The following is a 22,943-nucleotide window of genomic DNA, read 5'->3' on the forward strand; positions in this document are numbered from 1 at the left end:
ATCAATATCATCCATAAAGATACAGTGTATTCTGATCAATATCATCCATAAAGATACAGTGTATTCTGATCAATATCATCCATAAAGATACAGTGTATTCTGATCAATATCTAATGTCCATCAGGAAAGGTAGGCAAAAGCTGTTTTTCTCTGTTTTTTCTGTCTCATTGATCTTGGACTTGGACAACTTGGACTCAACATGATGTCATAATGTTGTTCTAAAGTAATTTATGAACCAGGTACTTTTCTACTTTTACTTCAAAAGGTAATTTTCACTTTAACTCATTCTTTAGGTGAGTAATTCTGCTTTCACTTGTATGTTCAGGGCTGGATGTCTGAGTCTAACCATCTTCCTGTATCTATGGTGATCAACATGATGGCTGACATTACGTCACCAGCAACTTCTTGATAAAAACTGAGTCAGAGGTTCTTCTGGCAGGAGGCTGACTGACTGCAGACACAGCAAGGTGACAGAAAATAAAGGGTAATATTTAAATGCTTTGATTATTTCAATCTCTGAACTATTATATATCTAACAACCTGTCGTCAGTTGTTTTTCAGGAACTACCCTCTTCTGTTTGCAATCATTAATATATCCGGACTCGAAGAGCTTTTTTTGTTTCAGGTTGATGGAAAACTACACATTCAACAGCTTCACCCTCCAGCTGGAAGGGTTAAAGGTCACAGAAGTTTCCGTGTACCCTGTCTTCTTCTTTTTCTTACTCTCCTACGTCATTATTATAATAACCAATGTGGGCATTGTGGTTCTAGTGTTCATCGACACCAGCCTCCACCAGCCTATGTATCTACTATTTTGCAACCTGCCGCTCAATGACGTTATTGGGAACTCCGTCACTGTGCCCCGTTTGCTGATAGACTTGTTGCGGCCTCCCTCCGAGCGCCTCATCGGTTATTACGAGTGTGTGATTCAAGCTTTCAGCACGCACATGTTCGGCACCACTTCCCACACTGTGCTCATGATTATGGCCTTTGACAGATTTGTGGCCATTTGCAATCCCCTGCGCTATTCTTCCATAATGACCAACAAAATGGTGATCAAGCTGACAGTTTCTGCCTGGGGAGTGGCATTTGTTTTGGTCGGTATTCTACTCGGTCTGACCATACGGCTGAACCGATGCAGGACTATGATCATGAACCCCTTCTGTGACAATGCCTCCTTGTTTAAGCTCTCCTGTGAGAATGTGTTCATTAATAATGTCTATGGTCTCACTTTCACTGTAGTCTTGCTCACCTCCTCTATAGGCAGCATGGTTCTCACCTATACTAAGATAACAGTGGTCTGTCTGACCAGTAAGAACAAGTCTTTAAACAGTAAAGCCTTGAAGACCTGCAGCACTCACCTCTTTGTATATATTATTATGTTCTTCTGTGGAATGCTCATCGTCATCCTGCATCGCTTCCCTCAGCACTCTGACTACAGGAAACTGTCTGCCATTTTGTTTCACATCATCCCCGGCAGCCTCAACCCCATTATTTATGGGATTCAGTCCAAAGAGATACGAAAATTCATGTCAAAGCTGTTCCAACCCAAAAAGGTTTCACAATAAATTTTAAATAATTATTATTATTTTAAAACACAATTTAGCAGAAACTTCTTTATCCTGGTTTTTGAAAAATGAATTTTTGAAGTAATAATAAGTTATTTTGAATGCAGTATTTTAAGTATTGTTGATATAATTACAGTTGAAAAGTTGATTTTATTTCATTACAAATGACATTTTTATCAGCTGTTTTGACAGTTATTGTAATAATTTACTTAAGTAGAAGAAAATGAAACTGAATTCAGTTTAAGTGAGAACATTTGTATGAAGAAAATGCATTAAAGGACCTTTATTCAGATAAATAACATATTTTAAATAAATTTGGAGAAATGCTGCATGTGAGTGTAATATACTCACTATTTCAATTAACTGAATGAAATCTGTATCATTTAGTCAGTCAATATTGTGAAAATATCTAACAAATTGACATTTTTATTTCATTTTATACAATCTTTGTTGTTCAATCCTGTGCAGATATCCAGCTGTCCGGTGTTTTGCTTATTTTATTTTTGATTAATATTAATTGTTATCATCCTGGTTTGGTCCGTCACTCTCACCTGTAACCATCCTGTGCTTTCATCCTATTTTTTCTGTTGCTGCTATGACATCTGGATTAATAAAGGTTTATCTGGCCTGAACCCTGATCTCTTCTTAGACCTCTGATATTATGTTGCACCAAACAAAAATAAATGTAATTGTGTCATTAATTGTATATGAAGGGGTAGTCTAAATTTACAACTAGAAAAAGTTAAAAACACAATCTCAAAGGCTGGATTATAATATTATATTTCTGACATCATGTCGCGGGCTGGAGGGAGGGGTGTAGAGGACCCCAGACTGGAATTATGAACAGGGTTCCCACGCATCCTGGAAAACCTGGAACTTTAGAGACTTTAGATTAAGATTTAGTTTTCCAGTTATGGAAACCTCTGGAAATTCATAAAAAATTACCACAATTCCTAGAAATAATCTATGTTGTCTTGGAAATTTTCGCCCCTCACTCAGATCGCCTACATCAGGTGTGTATTTAATTTGAAACCTGACTGTGGGAAGGATAAACTGTAAACACATTTACTAGATGTAAAGTGGAATTGACTGCAGTGATCTATTTCTTCCAAAGCTGGGAGAAAAGTTTTCATATCTACATACATAAAGCATCAAATATATTGTTGCTGAGGTTGATAAATACACACAAAGTGATGTTAATTGTACATTTAATGAACACTTTAACTTTCTAGAAGATTAATTTTGAGCTGTTACTGATGGGCTGTGGTCAAGTTAATGTTTTCTATTTGCCCAAAACTGTAACTTTGTAAGTAAGTGCTGTCCTGTATTGTCAAGAAAAAGGATTTGATAAACCCTGATGGACGCTGATGGCTCAAGTATGTACAAATACGTAAATAGATTCCTGGTCTTGGAATAATAAAAGACACAATCACACACAGTACAGTGTATAGTGACAACTGACTTCTGCATTAAGTACAAGAAACAGTTGGTCAATGGCTCTGACTGGAGAAATGAACCTAATGTACATGTTCTGGTTGAGAGAATCGGAGCACCTGGAGGAAACCCACACATCATCATCATCATCACCATCATCATCCCTCAGTCCATTTACTGCAATGATGAACCTGATCTCTCATATTTAGGGCCCGAACACTGACCGTGTGAAGGCCCTATTGTAATTGAAGGAATTACTTTTCTTTTTCTTTTTCCTCCTAAACGAATGCATATATGGAGGCTTTACCGTGCTCGAAAACTCATGAAACGAGGCGCACATGTCAGTCGTGGCGAAAAATTTCTTATTTTCTAGGGGTTCACTATAAGCATTGCAAATTGCCCATCAGCGGCCGATAAACTGTACCATCTTTCACTGATATGCATAAAAATCGGCACACGCGTAGATCTTATCCAGACAAACAAAAAATCCTGTGGGCGCCATATCCCAACCCAACAGGAAGTTCGCCATTTTGGATTTAGTAGCCATTTCTGGAGATTTGCACATGTTGTATTAAAAACAAACTCCTCCTAGGGAAACGATCAGATCAACTTCAGATTTGGACACAACCATCTTAAGAAATTCATGAGTAAAAGTTGTGATATTTATGACATTCTGTCAAACTCCGTGCCCATGGCGTGGTATCCAATTTCGAACCTACGCCATGAAAGAGGGATTTGTCATAACTTCTGCATGATCCGATCTCAACAAAACTTCCCATGTTTAATAAGAGTCCTGCCCTGTCCTTGCATCGCAAAATGGCTTAGCCACGCCCCCCAGAATCAGCCCCCAGGACACGTAAGACCGACATGTATGAAAATTGGTACGCATGTCGAGGTGGTGTCCAGAAAACGATGTGGGCTTCATTGATAACTGGAAGCCTTTTGGGGGAAAACCTGGTCTGATTAGGAGAGACGGCATCCATCCCACTTTGGATGGAGCGGCTCTCTTATCTAGCAACATGGCGAAGTTTATTTCTAAAACCTGACAGTCCAGAGTTGGGACCAGGAAGCAGAGCTGCTGTCTTACACACTTCTCTGCTCTTTCTTTAGAACAGTCACCCACCCAAAACCCCATAGAGACTGTGTCTGTCCCCCGACCACCTAAATTATTTAAAGAAATAAAAACAAGAGGAGTTCAACATAAAAATCTAATAAAAATTAAAACCAACTCCTCAGTAGCACAAAATAAGAGAATGAAATGTGGACTGTTAAATATCAGGTCTCTGTCCTCTAAAGCTGTTTTAGTGAATGAGTTAATATCAGATTATGATATTGGAGTATGTTAGCCTAAATGAATCCACCCCCCCAGTCATATTAATACTCACATTCCTCAAGGCACTGGCCGAGGAGGTGGAGTAGCAGCCATATATGATTCGAGCGTTTTAATGGACCCTAAACCTAAACTAAATTATAATTCATTTGAAAGCCTTGTTCTTAGTCTTTCTCACCCAAACTGGAAAACACTGCAGCCAGTTCTATTTGTTATAGTGTACTGTGCTCCTGGACCGTACTCTGATTTTATATCTGAATTCTCAGAGTTTCTATCAAATTTAGTCCTTAAATCCGATAAAGTAATTATTGTAGGTGATTTTAATATTCATGTGGATGTTGACAATGACAGCCTTAGTAACGCATTTATATCATTAATAGACTCAATTGGCTTCTGTCAGAGTGTAAATAAACCAACTCATTGTTTTAATCACACTCTTGACCTTGTTTTATCATATGGCATTGATATTGAACATTTAATAGTCTTCCCACATAATCCTTTCCTATCTGACCATTATTTAATAACTTTTGAATTCATACTATTAGATTATAAGCCATTAGGCAAAACTTCCTACAGCAGATGTCTATCTGACAGTGCTGTAGCTAAATTTAAGGAGAAGATTCCTTCAGTGTTTAATTCAATGCCATGTCTGAATTTAACAGAGTCCTATAACGACTTTAGTCCCTCTGAAATTGATAATCTTGTCGATAGTGCTGCAGGCTCACGACGATCAACATTAGACTCTATCGCTCCTATAAAAAGGAAATTATTAAAACATAGGAGACTAGCACCTTGGTATAACCACCAAACCCGCCAGTTAAAACAAATAGCTAGGAAATCTGAAAGGAAATGGCGCTCTTCCAAATTATCAGAATATCGCTCAATTTGGCAAGATAATCTTAAAACTTATAGAAAGGCCCTCCGTCATGCCAGAGGAGCCTTTTACTCAGCACTAATAGAAGAAAATAAGAATAACCCTAGGTTCCTCTTCAGCACTGTAGCCAGGCTGACAGAGAGTCACAGCTCTATTGAGCCACAGCTCTATAAACTTAAGTAGCAATGACTTCATGAGCTTCTTCTATAATACAATTATTACTATTAGAGCGAAAATGAATCACCAACTGCCATCAACAGTTATCAGTGGCTCTCCAAGTTCAGGGACTTTTGCTAATGTAAACTTAGATATATATTTAGACTGTTTTTCTGCTATCGATCTTCATCAGTTAACTTCAATCATTTCTTCATCAAAGCCATCAACCTGTCTATTAGACCCGATCCCAACTAGGCTGCTTAAAGAAGTTGTTCCCTTAATTGACACTTCTTTACTGGATATGATTAATCTTTCTTTATTATCAGGATATGTACCACAGTCCTTTAAAGTAGCTGTAATTAAACCCCTTCTTAAAAAGCCCACTCTTGACCCAGGGGTTTTAGCCAACTATAGACGGATTTCTAACCTCCCCTTCCTCTCTAAGATTCTGGAGAAAGTAGTCGCCAAAGAGTTGTGTGACTTTCTACATAACAATAGTTTATTTGAGGATTTTCAGTCAGGATTTAGAGTTCAGCACAGAGACAGCTCTGGTTAAAGTTAATATTGACCTTCTGATTGCTTCTGACAATGGACTTGTCTCTGTACTTGTATTATTAGATCTTAGTGCTGCATTTGACACCATTGACCATAATATTCTTTTACAGAGACTTGAGCATCAAATTGGCATTAAAGGAATCGCACTAAGCTGGTTTAAGTCAGATAGACTTAACCTCTCAGCGGGACTGACTGTTTGACACCGTAGTATGGTGAGTTCCGGCGCTAAGAGGAGGATATTATACCCTGTGTGTCGTGCGTGGGTGAACAAAGTTTGCTGCAGTGCATGGAGTGCATGATTGGTGTACAAAAATACCTCATATCCCATAGTAATGGTAGAGGCTTTTTCAGAAGCATATGCCCCTGCTGCCAGTCCCTTGTAACAGGGCGGCATTCCTCTCACCAGGGTCTCAAGTTGTGTGCTGAAATAGGAAATTGGTTATTTATTCTGGCCATGCTTTTGTGCTAACACAGCATTGGCCAAACCTTGTTTCTCTGCAACAAACAAATTGTCTGGATTCGTAAGTGCAGGAGTAGTAGATAAATCACCTTTAAGTTGTGCAAACTCCTGCTCTGCCTTGCCATTCCACTGCAAGTGTGTAGTTTTCTTTTGTACTGTGGTTTTGATTAAGTCTTGCAGTGCTTCCGATTAGAAGCGTAGTCAGGTAGCCAAGGCCATTCCCGCCAAAAAAGACAAGGCTTGTTTGATGGCGGTTGGTCGCGCTGCTTTCCATATTACGTTTAGATGGTCCACTGCAATAGCTCTAGTCTGCCGACCTATTGACCTTTGACAAAATTATAGTTTCTGTTGCCTTAATTAATGCCCTTTCCCACAGTAGTTGCTGCAAAACTGTGACAGAATATTTTCGCATGGTTCGCGGTTCACTGAGCATATGACTCTGTGTCTAATTCTTTCTGTAGTCGATTCAAAATTTACGCTGACTCGCTGTTGCCTTGTGGCATCCAAGTGTACTCTTTTTCACAGGAAAATTTTGGGATATTGCAGGACATCACAATAGCTTCCAACAGCCCTGATATTGTCCTTCTAATTTCTGTGAATTCTTCAAATGTCAGTGGGTATTGTTGTCTCATAGTAAAATTATGTTTGAGTCGGATGAGTACTAGGCCTGCTGACGTCATGAGCCCCACATCTGTGCTATGCTTTGTTCATAGGTGTCTGGCAGGCTGTTGGTTACAGGATGATCTGGAACTAGTACGTTTGGATTGCTTTCATTGTCATCGTCATTGTCATCAACCATTTCTACCAGCTGCTTGACTGATTTTCTGTCCAAATACAGCCTTTGTGACAATTGTTGGCCCATAGGACACTACTGAAATGCATGTAATTGTTCCACCTGGTGTCTTATGATTGTACAGGTTGTCTGTGGGAACCCATTAAGCTCTTAGGCCTCTGGTAATCATTGGTCCCAAGTCTTTAGTGTGATTGCAATCTACAACTACATAGCTAGATGCTACAAAATCTGAAACATTGGTCCTTTAAAACACAAGATGAACAGTTCTTCAACCCTCTGACATCCATTTATAATCCAGTTTCCACATCTTGCAACAGCCTCATCAGAGTCTTCCAGTTTCCAACATGGCCAACAGAAGGTTTGTTTCTGCATGACGAGTCTGTTTCCAATAACCCCGGGATCATTATAGATGTTTTTTTGGCCAATGGTAAAAGCTTCCCCTGAGGACAGCCATGTTATAACTGACTTACTGTACATTAAACTGTTGAAAGGTGAGGACTGTGTCACTGAGGGCTGGAAGATGATTTGGAAGACTCTTTCCTTTGAATGCTATTTAGTAAAATGAACTGAATTTTCTTTTTTCAAAAGAATAAACACTCTTTATTCTTCAATGCTTTGACACTCATATATTTATACGTAAGGATATTTTACTGCTCAAACTGATTTAAACAGATAAATGCATTCAGGAACTGCCACATTTGAAAGGAACAATTCTGTTCTGTTACAATGCTTCATGTGATTATTTTAAAGGTTGTATTTGTCTCTCAATGTAGAGATTTCTGTCAAACTTTTCTTTTTTTTTTTCTCAGACAGATGGAAAACTACACGTACAACAGCCTCACTCTGCAGCTCGAGGGGTTAAGGGTCACCAAGACTAACAAGTACCCCATGTTCATCTTTCTGCTTTTGAGCTACGTTTTCATCTTGGTTGCCAACGTGGGCATTGTGGTGCTGATATGGACGGAGAGAAGCCTCCACCAGCCGATGTATCTCCTCTTCTGTAACCTGTCCATTAATGATGTTGTAGGAAACACTCTCCTGGTTCCTCGGCTGCTTGCAGACATCCTGGTGCCTCCGTCAGAGCGCCTCATTCACTACTACGAGTGTGTGATGCAAGCTTTTACTGCACACATGTTTGGCACTAACGCACACACATTCCTCATGATTATGGCATTTGACAGATATGTGGCCATCTGCAACCCACTGCGCTATTCAACCATAATGAACCACAAAATGGTGATCAAGCTGACAGTTTCTGCCTGGGGAGTGGGGTTTGTTTTGATCGGGATTCTACTCGGTCTGACCATACGGCTGAACCGATGCAGGACTATGATCGCAAACACTTTCTGTGACAATGCCTCCTTGTTTAAGCTCTCCTGTGAGAATGTGTTCATTAATAATGTCTATGGTCTCACTTTCACTGTAGTCCTGTTCGCAGGATCTATAGGCAGCATGGTTCTCACCTATACTAAGATTACAGTGGTCTGTCTGACCAGTAAGAACAAGTCTTTAAACAGTAAAGCCTTGAAGACCTGCAGCACTCACCTGTGCCTGTATATGATCATGTTAGTCAGTGGGTTTGTCCCCATCGCCCTCCATCGCTTCCCCCAGTATGCAGAGTACAGGAAGATTTCAGCTATTCTCTTTAAAATTGTTCCCGGCAGCCTCAACCCCGTCATCTACGGCCTTCAATCCCAAGAAATACACAAGTGTTTGTCAAATATATTTCATATCAGAAAAGTTAAGCCGACAATTTAACTCCAGAGGGTTTTATCTGAAACATGAAAATTGAGTTTGGTTCAGTGTCAAAAAGAGAAAATTTTAACAGTAATAAAAGAAGAACTGTGATGATAACCGTAATAATTGACTGAAATTGTAAGACTTTTTGCCTTAAATTTACAGTTTCTTACTGTATTAGTTTGGTTTAATTAGTGTGCGTACTGCTCTAAAACTGCATGAAAGAGGAGAAAAGAATCAAACAGAGAAAAGAAAAATAAACAGGAAGTTTATTGAGGTCTAGTTTTTCTTGTGTTGTACTGTCACATTTTTCTGTTGTAATAAATATTTAAAAAGGAACTGCATAAGTTATTATTACTATTATTATTACAGTAACATTCTTTAAATACAGGAATCACTGTAAAACCTTTCACATACTGTAAATATACAGACATTTACTGACAAAACTGTGACCAGTACTGTGTAGTGAATTTACAAGAATACAGTAGTAAACTGTAATTTTATTTCTAGTAACACTGTAATTCTAAAATACTGTAAGAAACAGTAAATCAAGGACAGAACTTTGCTGGCTAAGCTGAAGTTAATTACTGTAAAGCCTTTAATGTCCTATAGTTTTATGAATATGATAAAATGGAAGTTGTCATGAAACTGTGAAAGATGAAAAATGTGAGACTGTGTTGATCCTGTATAAATATAATCAAGATTTTTACCTCAAATGTCATTAAAAATGATTAAAGTTTTCCAAAAATGTTATTACATTTTTATAGTGTGATTTTTTGTTAAAACTGTAAGAGATACATTTTTTAGAGTTTGATCTTTATTACATTTAAATGCAGACTGCATTCATTCATATAAACATACCGTATATGTGTACAGGCCATAGAAGACAAAACTGATGAAACCTGACTAAGTTACATGTTATTAATATTTTATAATATATTCAATGTGAATATTGCATCAAAGATGAGTTTTACTGAACTTTTTAAAATATATTCTGTCTGTATTATATATTTTTTTAAATATTTAACAATTAACACACTTCACACTTTTTTGACAAAGGAACAAATTATAATTGTGTTTTTATTTTATTGTACATACAGGGATAGTTTAAAATGATATAAACAACGAAAAATAATTATCAGATTATATACTTGATGTCATGTCACAGATGTCACAGGTTAGATGGCTGGAAACGGCTGTGGTGGCCGTGGTGGCCGTGAGATGCACTATAACATGAATGGCTCTGTCTAGAGTCAATGATTGGTTTGTCCATTCTGGGCTACTGTAGAAACAGAGAGGACCCGCTCCCTCTGTAGATAAAAACGTCTCATTCTAAGGTAACAGAAACACAACGAGTCTTATTTTCAAGTGATTAAACATGATTGCAAAAAAATACAGTGGCTTGCGAAATGTGCTAAAAACACAAAAGGCTCCATGTAGAGCCATGTCCGGTCTGGGCTACTGTAGGAACATGGCGGACTCCGCCAGAAGAGGATATTATATTTTGTTTTATAATATTGCAGTCTTTTGCATTACTGCCAAACTTGCGCTCCAAGTATTAACAGCACACACACAAACAAGCAATTAAGGCAAGAGCTTCTTTAATGAATCTTTAATTAGGAGGTTGTTACCTTGGCAACAAAGACAATTATGTTTCTTATGTTTTCTGTTCAGATGCTTGTTTATCGCCACAGAGGTGACTAAAAACAGGTCCCTTTGGTATTCTTTTGTTATCCTGTGTACAATTTATATTTTTAATGAAAGGGATCTGATGTATCTTAATTAAAGCGATAATAATCTCTGTTATAATCGGAAAAAAAGTCGGCTGCTCTTGAAAAGGCAAAACATGGACCTGAGAGGAAGTTCTGCATCATTGAGCAGCGAAAAGTCGGACTCTCGTATTCAGGTAAGATGATGATGATCTTTTATAAACAGTCTCCAGGCTTTTAATGCTATATTGTTTGTAATGAAGTTATCATACAAAGCTTTTCCTTTTTGTAGAGTAAATGATTCTGCACTTGTTGTCTGTTGACAGCAGATTCTGTCTGTCTGTCTACGGAGGGAAGATGGAGCTTTTACCGTTTGATATTTCACCTGAAAGCCCCAGAGGTCTGTGAGTGTTTCTGTACTTGTCATTCGGTGGTGGCTTTCATAATGTCCATGCAAACAAACTTCAGACTGTGTTAGATTATACATTTATCAGAAATACTGCTTCAGTTGGAAGCAGAAGAACTATAGAGAAATATAAGTAAATCTGTTGGAATGATGATACAGTTACAAGTTTATGACAAAAGTCAAAAATTTCATTGTGAATGTTTTCTGGTGTTTATTTTTAAACCTTATTAGAGAAAACCTGAATTTCACTTATTTAATCTGCATAAAGCTTGCATGTTATTAACTGCCCTCATCTCAGTGGTTCCCAACCTTTTTCCTGAAGGGAACTGTTGTATATATTTTATAGTGAACTCAGTAACTGGAAGAGGTTTGTGTAAAACCAGAGATTTAGATGAATCTTGAGCAGATTATTTCCTGTTTAGGGAACTTTTAATTTGTAACAATCATAAAAACTTCTCTTTTGACAAATTCAGTGTTTTCTTGTCACTGACACTTTTCGCCATTGTTCTATTAGAACTTTGATCTAAAAAACTCTAAAAGAAAAAAAGCCCTCAAGACCCCCAGGTTGGGAACCACTGATGTAAACTACGCATTCAGGATGAGAAAAAGAAGAATTTGACTTGAATTAATCCAAATGTCTTCTTTTACACAAACTTCCTGTAGTTACTGAGTTCACTGTTTGGGTTCATTGGCAGTTTAATATAATATGAAATATCTATAAAATATGTATATGTATATATATACTGAGTCGGTTTAATAAAAGATAGAAAAGGACTCCCTTAAAGAAAATGGTCTGGAACCAGTGCCTTATCTTACAATGTCACAGCTGCACACTACATCATTTGAATATCTAACAGGGTAAATATGTAATTCTGAAGTAACACATCTGTACAGGTCATCAATCAGGGGAAGCAGCGGGCAGCAAAAGAAACATTTCCAAATTCAGATTTTATGATGAATTAATGCTGAATTTCAGTCAGAATTCACAGTGAGCTCTGTCACATACTGATATCAATTATATAGCAAAATTAAACCATTTCTATTTGGTATTTTGTGGTATTAAAACCCAATATGTTGAAAAGCTTTATTTATTGTTTATTGTTATTATTAGTAGTATTTAGGATTATTTTTAACATCATAAATACTTATTTTTTGACAAATTCAGTGTTTTCTTGTCCCATCATCATGTTCACATCAGAAGAATATAATATGAAATATCCATAAAATATGTCACTGAGTCAGTTTAAGAAATTATAAAAAGAGGTCCCTTACAGAAGAAGGTTGGGAACCACTGCTGTAAGTGACAGTCATTTCATAAATATTTGTTCTTGGAGGGTCATGTGAACAGAGGCTGCGCCTCTTTGTGCTATAACCCCGCACGGGTTGTTGGTACTAATGGCACCGAAGTCTTGTGTTCAACCTTCAGCCATGTTGATCATAAATGCATATAGTTGAACACAAAAGCCGGACAAGACGTCTTATTTTGATCAACCTGCGCCCTCTGCAGATGAGATTTTGCCCAGATTACAGGGAAATAACTGATGTATTAGATAATAATATAATGAGTTATAAATGGTTACACAAAAAAGATGTATTACTTGCTCAATATGTGTGGAGCTTATTGCCAACTTTAGTTGAGTTTTTTTGCCAACTATGTTGGGACCCAAACACAGTGGACTGTAAACTAATTTGTTGCACTTTATTTACGTCAACTTGCTCAGATATGGTGGCACTGTACAGAGTGGTGTCCTCGGCATACAATGAAGTACACGTATGACGGTACATTGAAGTGATAAATAACTATATATACTGTATATACTTCTTCATCAGTTCAGTTTATTTATCAGTGATCTTAGTGAAACTGGATCATATTTTCATAGGAAATAAAGTTATGTGTAACGTTTGATTAGACTTTCAAAATAAAGCTTAATTTTGTGGCTAATGTTGTGAAACAGTTGCACTTTGGTTAGGTTTAGGCACAAAAACAACTTAAACTTTAGGTTTACTAAAAGAACTTCAGTGTGTTACATAAGTTAATTTACATTACAGTCCGGTGTTGGTCTGAGCCCATATGTGAACTTTAAGCTCCACTCTTTATGTTTGTGTTCACTGACGTAGTGTTTCTATATTTCGTTCACTTTATATACAAAAAATATGAGCACGGCTACGTAAAACAACATCAACACTGACGGCTCCTCTCGCCTTCCTCCTTTCCAGATTCAGACCTGCCCTTGTCAACCAATCACAGGTCGAGCTCTGTTAATGGCACCTGGGGACCTGAGGGAGTCACTTTCTTCGTCATCCAGGGCCTCACTAACCTTGGCAAGACAAACATGATCCTTTTTGTGATCCTGCTGTTGGGTTACATCATCATCCTGGGAGGAAACAGCATGATCATCTTCGTGGTACAAAACAAACTCATCTAGTGAACTTCCTCCTCTCTTGTTCTTAGAAATGCTTTATGCTAGGCTAATCTATGTTGAAAAGACAACCACATTTGGAAGATTGGTTAAAAAATAAAACATACTGTACAGTCACATCTTAAATTAGCTAAGTTTGCCAAACACTAGCTAATCTACATCAATCAGACAAAAAAAGCAGCTAACTAGCTACTTTTGTCTGACAGCTAGTCTTAACAAAATACTTGCTAACAAGCTAAATAATTTACATAAATCCTGAGTTAGCTTGTAGGCTAGTGTTTTGCTAACATTAGCTAACTTCGAGGTCCAGTTTGTAGGATTTAGTGGCATCTGACGCTGTTGCAGATTGCAACTCCCTCGCTTCACTCTTCCAAGTGCGAAAGTAGAAGCTGCAGTGGCCGCGATACACTCCAAAAACACGAAAGGCTCTATTCAGATGCAATGTTTGCTTTGTCCTTTCTGGGCACCAGTAGAAACATGCCGGTTCAACATGGCAGACTCCTAGTCCCCCCTCAGCATGTGTAAATAAAAACGCCTCACTATTTTCAGATATGCTCAACTGTTATTGGACCACAGAGTAAAAAGGTGCAGAATTAAGGGAGGGTCAGTCTTTGGTACCAATGACTTCCACTGTTTTTTCTCATGCAGGCGTCCACCGATCCGAAGCTCAACTCTCCCATGTATTTCTTCCTCTACCACCTCTCCTTTGTGGACATTGTCTACACCACCAGCACCATCCCCAAAATGCTGTCAGGCTTCGTGAGGGACGTGAACACCATTTCCGTCTCGGGCTGCTTCCTCCAGATGCATTTCTTCATTCAGCTCGGCGTTACCGCCTACGCAATACTGACTGTCATGGCGTATGACCGCTACGTGGCCATCTGCAACCCTCTGCGCTACACTGCCGTCATGACCCGGCCCGTCCAGCTGCTCCTCATCGCAGGAGCATGGGGCTTCGCCCTCTTCTGCACACTGCCAGCCACCGCCATGACCTGGAAGAAACCTTACTGTGGCCCGAACGTGGTGAGGAACGGCTGGTGCGACCTGTCGTCTGTAAGGCGGCTGGTGTGTGCTGACACATCTGTGGATAACATTGTGTCGGTTTCCTTCGCCATATTAGCGCTACTGACCACAGGAGTCCTCATCCTAGCCTCCTACATCCTCATTGGCGTGTCCATGTCGAGGATGGGCGTCGCTCAGAGGCTGAAGGCCTTCGGGACGTGTGCCGCCCACCTGACTGTGGTGTCCATCTCTTACGGCTCGGCCTCGTTTGTATACATCTCCTACCGGGTGGGAAACTTTTCGCCGGAGGTACGAGACTTAACTTAAAGTTCAGGTGAAATAAAAAATTTGTTTTTAATCGTTTAAGAGTTAAAAAGTTAATTGATCAAACTAAAGAAAACATACAGTTACAGCAGCAACCTTGCATGCTAAATAAAGCATTATATTTGTTTCATTGTTTCAGGAACGTATCGTTGTGTCGGTGCTGTTCTCCGCTCTGACTCCTTTCATAAACCCGATCATCTACAGTCTGAGGAACAAGGAGCTGCGACAGTCTATCAGAAAGACTCTGAGCAGGTTCAGTCCTGCTGCTGTGGGAACCATAAAGGATGTCATCACTGTGTCCTGAGACATCCAGAAAGAAACTGCTCTGCACAAATCTTATTTGTTTGTTCAGCTGTTGTTGAATTTGCATTGAAGGGTCACATTAAACTAGTTAAAGTCCCCATGAAACAGGAAGCAGAGTGCTGTTTACTTCCTCATATCTACGTGTTTCCTGTAAAAACAGGCAGCTATGGAGGGACTAATGGATATTGATTGGTGTTTGTTGGATGTATAAAGAGAACTGCATACAGCAGTTTATTCCTAAAGCTGCTCACTGGCACATGAAGCCAAAATAGCCACTTTACCTGGATGAATACATGAGGCGGCTAGCTTCCATCTCAGCCCTCTGTTTACTTTAATGGGGATAAATAATTTAATCTTGCAAATCTTCTAGACTTTTAAAATGTTACAGGACTTAATGGATCAAATTCTGAGAGAAAAACGAAACGTATCCACTGTTTGACAGCCGCTTGTTTCACATGTAACCTTATGGGGAAAGTATTGGGGGCGCTGGGTTACACCTCCACTGCTGTGCAGCTGGTGTTATGAGCTATAGTGTCAGTGTCTACCTTCCAGTGAACACACAGCTAAACTCTTTCAGTATTTCATAAAACAAATAAGATAAATAAAACAAAAAGATCAGCAAAAAGTTCATTAATCATCTCACAACCCCTCAATGATCGTCCATGTTTGAGTCAGATTACAGAGAGAGGGTGTCTGACTCTCTGAGGGAGGCGTTGTATACAGTATTGAACTCTCTCGTGTGACCACATATGGTAAATACTCTACCTTGTCCTTTATTTTGAAAGAATAATGATGTAAACTATATTAAAACAGCTTTTATTAAAGTGTGCAGCAGGATGTTTAATACTTACGACTAATACTAATACTAGATTACTGCATTGAATACAATAACAATTTTCCTAAAATCAAATAAACTTAATCAGCTGAGAAGCCAGTTATGAGAAATTTTATCATGACCGAGTGTGAACCTACTCACATGTCACCCACTGAATTGTGCAATACCGTCGCCATGTTGTCTGCAGCCAGTGGAGGTCACTTACTGCGAGTTGAGCTGCTCTAATTTGCTGCTCTTGGTTTGGAAACAATGGCGGCTCGCCTGGTCACAGAGGATCTGGTATTCCAGACAAACAGTTAAATAAACTGCCTAGTTTGACACTTTGATCTGAGTTTGGTGCATTGAGCTGGACGGACTCACAGAGAATGAGCTGTCAATCACAAGGTAGCCCCGCCCTAAAGCATACCCTGCTTTATGGTCTGATTTACTCTAAATGGGACCATCAGTTACTAAATGAACATCATGCTGTATGGAAGAAGACTGAAACTAGAGACTGAGACCAGAAACTCATCAGGAAACTGTTTACTGAGCTCATACATCAACTTCTCCATAAGTACTAACAGACTTCTTTTTGAAACCAATGGAGTCGCCCCCTGCTGACCATTAGAAAAAATGCAGGTTTAAGACACTTCTGCATTGTCTTCATTTTTCAGGCAAAGTCCATTATTTATTATACTGTCTGTGATCCTGACATGTCAATACATACAAATGTGTCATTGTGTCTTGTGAAATATGACAAAGTAAGATGTTCTAAAAGTCAAATAATAAATAAATTTAAAAATATGTTCATTTAACTCACAAACTTCAGACAATTATACCTTCAATTTCCCTTAAAATTGCTCAATTTAAGGAGGAATGTGCACAGAGGTACCCGATTAATGAGACCTTTGTTTTAAACTAAAACAGAGAAACAAAGTTGAGAAAACCTTCATGGAAACTGTCTCTATTTTAAGTCAAACTCATTTTCTAGTTATTAAATAAACACATAATTAATGGTAATATTTCTTTTCTTCTTTAGAAAAACTTATAAAAAACGTAAAAATGTATCAAAACTCAACTTCATAATTTCATATATTTAATTCTAAGCACCCGAATAATTGCTGTGGGTTCACAGCCCACTGAACAATGTTTGAAATGCTGAATTTTTTTTTTCTAAAACTCAACGATTTAAGTGTTTCAAACAAAGAAAAGTAAATTATCTCAACGTAAGATTACAGGTTGGCAAAACTCTTCTTAGTTTATTTCCAAAACTTTAATTTTGTTAACACAGTTGCCTGAGACAGTTGAGTTTTCTCTTATTTTGACAGGTGAAGTACAATTAAAACTGCCCTAATGTTTTTTTTTGTTCATGTTTGAGTGAAATCTAACAAGACATTTGTGGTTTTATTTGAATAGGAGCTTCACAATCTTCTATAATAGGTTTATAATACATTTGTTTGTCATTTAGAGACAATTCTGTAATGTTATTTTTCAGAAGCTGGGATTTCCAGAACTTTACTGTAACAATTAGTACTTTTGAGTTCTAGTCCATATTTTACTGTATAAAAAAACACAGTTCTACCATCAAAGGAAACAGTTTTACCAAATTAAAAATACCATATGATGCTATGACGGTGGTTTTTTTTTAATGCAATTTACATTCTGTAATATGAAAAAAACAACTTTATTCTCTTTAAAATGACGTATAAATAAAGATTGTGTCATGAGATGTTTCACTGTTAGAGATTTTTTTTTTACAGTGGATGTTGTGCAAAGATTGTGGTTAATTCATAAATCTCCTTTTAGTTTATTTCAAAACTTTAAAGAATTTGACTCAAAGCCTGAAAAGTTAGTGAAGACATTTGAAATTCTGAGTTTTCTCCACCGGGCCGTTGGGTATGGACGTCTTGCAGTTTTAGGGATTTGTTGAAACTTTGCACATATGTGATTTTATTCTTTTGAAACACGTTGACGATCTTGTGTTGATCTTGTCTTGGGAAGTCATTTCCCAGGGGTGGTTTTAGATTGCAACGATTGAGTTCCTTGTCTATGAAGTGAAGCCAACGTTAAGTGTCTTAAACCTTCATTCTTTCTAAAAGCCAGCAAAGGGGCAGATCCATGGGCTGCAAAAAAGACAGATAGTATTTTTTGTATTCACTTATTTTCTTGAAGTAGATAAAAATAAAAGCATTATAATGCTGTATAACTTTTATAACAATTTTAGTTTATATTTCAGTTTGTTAATCATGATAAACCTATGCATCCAAATAATTCTTAATGATTAAAATAAGTGTAAATATTTCATGTTTTTTTCTTTCTTTGTAATTAATTATCTTTATTTTATTGTATTTCAGCTGTTTTGACTTAATAATAATAATAATAATAATAATAATAATAATAATAATAATAATACATTTTGTTTGTAAAGCACTTTTCATAAAATAATCTCAAAGTGGTACAAAACAACGAAACAAATATACGAAACAAAATAACAAAAAAAACACTAAGGGCACTTATAGTTAGGACTTATAATTGGTAATGTAATAATTTGCTTTAGTGGAAGAAAACTGAGTCAATTCAACTTAAGTGGTAACATTTGTATAAAGATGACACATTTTAAATAATTTTGAGAAATGCTGCTTGAGTCTAACTTCAATTAACTAAATGGAATTAACTTAATTTAAGTTACCTTAACAATAAATACTGTTTAATTATCCTCAAACAGTTTGAGTCACTAACTCATCAGGTTTTACAGTGCATTTAATTGTTGTTAGAGTTATTTTTTTTAACATCCCAGATACAGTTCATACAATATTTAGTGAACTATAAATGCTAACTTTTACCAGTGTCAGGTTTACCTCTGTTAACCTCCTCCAGCAGGACCAGAGTTAGACTGGCACTGTATAAGATGACTTGACGGGTCTTGATTCATAAAGCCGTGACCTCCAATGGAAGCCCTGATGGCTTCAATCTCTTTCCGGCCACACAACTTTATAATGTTTTTAAGTTTAATTCAGTTGTTAAACTTCTACGAGGTAAAACATTTTTTAGTCAAACTCTGAATTAGTTAATGTATTTATTTATTTATTTATTCATTATACACATACATAACCCTTTATAGAAATCAATCAGTTAAATTAGACCTTTCCTCTTCGAATCTTGGTGAAAACACATCCATATACATATATAATACTTATGGCACTTATGGTCTATCAGAAATAACCTATAAAAAATATTACAATGACTCAAAAGATCTAGTTTGTTAAACTCAAACGTATTAGCATGAACAGAAACAGCCATCAGTCTCAAACCGACAGAATCACTTTTCTTTTATCAGAACTTTCATCAGTAGTCATAATGATAATAATAATAATCAATATTCATAGAAGACTTTAAAAACCCACCTTAATATATATATATATATATATATATATATATATATATATATATATATAAAACAATATAGTTACAAAATCATCAATTGAAAGAAAATTTAAGAGAGGAAGCTCTGAAAATATGTGTCTGTCAGAGAAGTTGTTTGCTCGTCGTCTTACAGACAGACTGACATTATGAATTCAGACTTTTTACACATCAGCATCATAATGTAGTTATTTCAGCATCATTTTGATTCATTTATTGTCATTAAATCGCAGCAAAATCTGTTTTATTTTTAGCTCACACTGCCATCATCAACCAGATTAAAGGGCAAATATTTGCCTTGTGTTACTCATGAGAAAATACAAATTATTAGAGCAACAGGAGGCAGATATTGGCTTTACGTTGTGGGGACAGCGGGTACATTTGATTTGGTATCATCACTTCACCTCTGACACAGTCATTTTACTCCTGTTGTTCATTCCTCTGAATATAATCAGAATTTTTTCTCTGACTGCTTTGATTTGCAGTCCGTAGATAACAGCGTTCATGGAAGGAGGAACCACATGGAACAAGATGGATGCCAGCTTCCTTTCGTCTGATAGGTTGGGGAAACGATGGAGGATGATGATGACGCCGCCTGACAGGAGCAGGATAATATACACAGCCAGGTGGGTGGCGCAGGTCTGCAGCGCTTTGCTATACAGAGCCTTGTTCTTACTGCTCAAACACACCATGGCGATCCTCAGGTAAGTTAGCGCTATGCTGCACAGGGACACCGCCATCGTGCCCATGGCGCTGATGAGGCCGTATATGTGATTGATGATGATGTTTTCACAGGAGAGCTTGAACAAGGAGGCGTTGTCGCAGAACGGGTTGAGCACAACCCGCCTGCAGCGCGACAAGCGGACGCTGAGTCCTACGCTGACCGCAATCAAGAGGAAGGCCACCATCCACGCCAATACCGACAGCTTCACCACCATCCTGTTGGTCATGATGGTGGTGTATCGCAGAGGGTTGCAGATTGCCACGTAGCGATCGAACGCCATGATAATGAGCACAGTGTGTGAGGTGCCCCCGTGAAAGTGAGCACAGAAGGCCTGAATGACGCACTCGTAATAATGGATGAACCGCTGCGTCACCGGAACAAAAACATCACACAGCAAGGGAGGAATGACGGTCGTGGCCCCGAATGCATCGTTAATACTCATGTTACAGAAGAGCAGGTACATGGGCTCGTGGAGGCTCCTCTCCATGAAGATTAGGACCACCAGGCCGATGTTGCACACCATGATGAAGATGTAGATGAGGAGGAGGAGGATGAAGGCAGGAATGGAGGGCTTGAGGTTGACCTTTAACCCCTCCAGCTGCAGAACATCCATATTGTATGTTTCATTCTCCATACTGCAGCGAGAGGATCAGAGAGTTTAGTCAACACTGTCGTCATTAACAAACTTGATTACCACCCTTTTTAAGAAAAAAAATTCTTGACAATCAGGACAGCACTCACTCACAAACATATAATTTTACCAGTAGGCCTAGCATTGACTTTAACTCCAGTTTTATGCCTCTTTTTTTGAATGATGCAGGGTTTATGATGAAGTGTCTCAGAGTCTGTTTACAGCTGCTATTAACAGCCTCTCGACATGCGAGACCACTTGTGATCAGATCTTACTCACTAAAGTTTCTCCTCACTCAGACACTCTCATGTTTCAATTGAAGCCAAAATAAAATCATAAAACACAGTGCAGCTCAAATGTCGCCCATTTCACGCATTTAGAACAGCTTAGAAACATGTGCTCAGTATTACTAGGACAAGAAAACCTTTTAAAACAAACTGCATATTGATACTGTATTAAAGGACAGGGTTCACACTCTTTAACAAATCACTATCCAGGATGTTTCCATTTTCTAGTTCTAGGAGTTTTTTCTTGATAATACAGGCCAGCACTTGCTCATTAGTGTTAGTGCTTTGTATGGTTTTCTATTAAAAATTAGTCAGAAACTGCTGTAAATAGATGTAATGAACCCCAATAGTGACATAAAAGTGAAATATATAGTTTGGTACACAAAATATTTCAAAAGGCATAGATGTGCCAAAATTGCCATATTGGAGAGTACCTAAATAGACTGTACTAAAACCTCTGTAATTTTGCTTTGCCTCACTTTATAAGACTCAAACTTGGCAGAGATAATGTCCATTTATGTTGCTATGCTTTGATTTAGATTTAGAGCTGCAACTTTTCAAAACATTTCAAAGAGATATTCATTGTAAAAGTTATTACTTATTTATGAATGAAAAATGTAAGCTGTGTGCCGTCTTAAATTATTGTGAGCCAGTGACATACATACTGATACTTACACATCTGAACAAATGGCATAAGTGTTCCCTTTATTATGACACAAAAATTATTCAAATAGACCTTGTAGTTGCAGAGATATACTCTATTCATTGTCGAGGCCTAAAAAAGAGGTTGGGGCTACTAGAGTTTACCTCCAACATAAATTTGGCCACAGCCCGTATGTAGTTCCAATCAGGTAGTAAGTTGTTTTATTTTACAGATGATTCTTCTTTAGAAAGTTATTTCTTGCATGTACAATTAACAAAGCTGTGCATGTATTGTCAACCACAACAACAAATGTAAATTTGATCATTTATAAGCTGTATGCATTCAGATATAAGTTTGCTTCAGGTCTGGAAAAAATAGAAGGAAGGCATCTGGTAAACCTGCTTTGAAGCGTCATCCTACCAGCAGTCGAGTTTCAAGCACAAAACACACCCAGGTTTACGTAATCTGAGTGAGAGACTAAAATATAATTCAAACTTTCCAGGACCATGTAGATTATTTACAGGATATCTGCTAATTTTGATCAATGTTAAGACTGAAAAATTGTCTCTAAATATCCAAGTTTTCCAGGACTTGTGGGAAATAAGAGAATGTGAATCTTGTATACAAAGCGACTCAATATCTAAAAGTACAGTTGACAGCAGTTAACAACATTAGACTGTATGAGTGTATTTACCTCAGTTGACATGAAATATCTCCAGCCGAACCAGAGGTCGGCTTTTTAAAGGTTGACTGAATGGTCCTCAGTACTCCAGTCAGGGCTGTTTGTGGCCTTCTTGGCTCCCTAAAGGTCCTTGCATCCCTGAAGGCCTGGAGCTCTAAGGGGACAATTAACTTGATGTGTTTGTTTCATTCAACTTCTCACTTCTCTTAATTTATGTGCGCTGTCACCATGAGTTGATCATTTTCCATGTTTGGATGGAACATACAATAACAAACCCTCAAATCTACCAGACCCCTGCATCGGGTTTGCATTGAATATTACTTAAAGTCTCCATGTAGTCCTGGGTCCAGCTGTGTTCACTGGAAGGTAGATAGTGCTAGCTGCATAGCAGTGGGGATGTAATGCACACTCAGACCTATTGGCTGCTGTAAACACCAATCACTATCTGTCTCTCCCTTGCTCTGTGTTTTTACAGGAAAAACCTAAATATGAGGAAGCAAACAGCACTCTGTTTCATTGGGATATCACTGCAGAAAATTTCCCCCTGTGACTGTTATACCATTATATATGTATGTATGTATAATTAGACCATAAATCTTGGGTTTTTTTTATTTCTGGTTCATCCAAATCAGCCATCTCTGTGAACACAGAATGCCTGTATTATCAATTAA

General features: G+C 37.8%; 4 protein-coding genes across 10 annotated transcripts; 3 read left to right on the forward strand and 1 right to left on the reverse strand.

Moving 5' to 3' along the window:
• Positions 1–424: 424 nt before the first annotated feature.
• LOC127360469 (olfactory receptor 52K1-like) lies at positions 425–2,200 on the forward strand. 3 transcript variants are annotated; one of them, XM_051394906.1, is made up of 2 exons: positions 425–680; positions 772–2,200. In XM_051394906.1, the coding sequence occupies exon 2, from the start codon at positions 801–803 to the stop codon at positions 1,566–1,568; it is 768 nt and encodes a 255-aa protein (XP_051250866.1). In that variant the 5' UTR covers positions 425–680; positions 772–800; the 3' UTR covers positions 1,569–2,200. The 3 variants fall into 3 exon arrangements, with proteins under 3 accessions (XP_051250866.1, XP_051250868.1, XP_051250867.1); XM_051394908.1 differs by having other exon boundaries at positions 451–467; positions 551–2,200; XM_051394907.1 differs by having other exon boundaries at positions 467–484.
• A 5,452-nt stretch (positions 2,201–7,652) lies between these two features.
• On the forward strand, positions 7,653–9,660 carry LOC127360463 (putative olfactory receptor 52L2). Of its 2 annotated transcripts, none has more exons than XM_051394901.1 (2): positions 7,653–7,806; positions 7,980–9,660. In XM_051394901.1, the coding sequence occupies exon 2, from the start codon at positions 7,984–7,986 to the stop codon at positions 8,926–8,928; it is 945 nt and encodes a 314-aa protein (XP_051250861.1). In that variant the 5' UTR covers positions 7,653–7,806; positions 7,980–7,983; the 3' UTR covers positions 8,929–9,660. The 2 variants fall into 2 exon arrangements, with proteins under 2 accessions (XP_051250861.1, XP_051250862.1); XM_051394902.1 differs by having other exon boundaries at positions 7,984–9,660.
• A 1,048-nt stretch (positions 9,661–10,708) lies between these two features.
• Positions 10,709–15,176, forward strand: or6at1 (odorant receptor, family 6, subfamily AT, member 1). Of its 4 annotated transcripts, none has more exons than XM_051394879.1 (5): positions 10,709–10,813; positions 10,909–11,016; positions 13,240–13,427; positions 14,091–14,753; positions 14,908–15,176. In XM_051394879.1, the coding sequence occupies exons 2-5, from the start codon at positions 10,914–10,916 to the stop codon at positions 15,070–15,072; spliced, it is 1,119 nt and encodes a 372-aa protein (XP_051250839.1). In that variant the 5' UTR covers positions 10,709–10,813; positions 10,909–10,913; the 3' UTR covers positions 15,073–15,176. The 4 variants fall into 4 exon arrangements, with proteins under 4 accessions (XP_051250839.1, XP_051250840.1, XP_051250841.1 ...); XM_051394880.1 differs by having other exon boundaries at positions 10,943–11,016; XM_051394881.1 differs by having other exon boundaries at positions 10,946–11,016.
• Positions 15,177–18,942: 3,766 nt separating this feature from the next.
• Positions 18,943–22,878, reverse strand: LOC127360454 (olfactory receptor 52N5-like). The gene has a single exon (XM_051394888.1). It carries the CDS (start codon positions 20,661–20,663, stop codon positions 19,701–19,703), a length of 963 nt encoding a protein of 320 aa, XP_051250848.1. The 5' UTR covers positions 20,664–22,878; the 3' UTR covers positions 18,943–19,700.
• Positions 22,879–22,943: the final 65 nt, after the last annotated feature.

Source organism: Dicentrarchus labrax, unplaced genomic scaffold (genome assembly GCF_905237075.1).
Source record: "Dicentrarchus labrax unplaced genomic scaffold, dlabrax2021, whole genome shotgun sequence".
NCBI classification, from domain to species: domain Eukaryota; kingdom Metazoa; phylum Chordata; class Actinopteri; family Moronidae; genus Dicentrarchus; species Dicentrarchus labrax.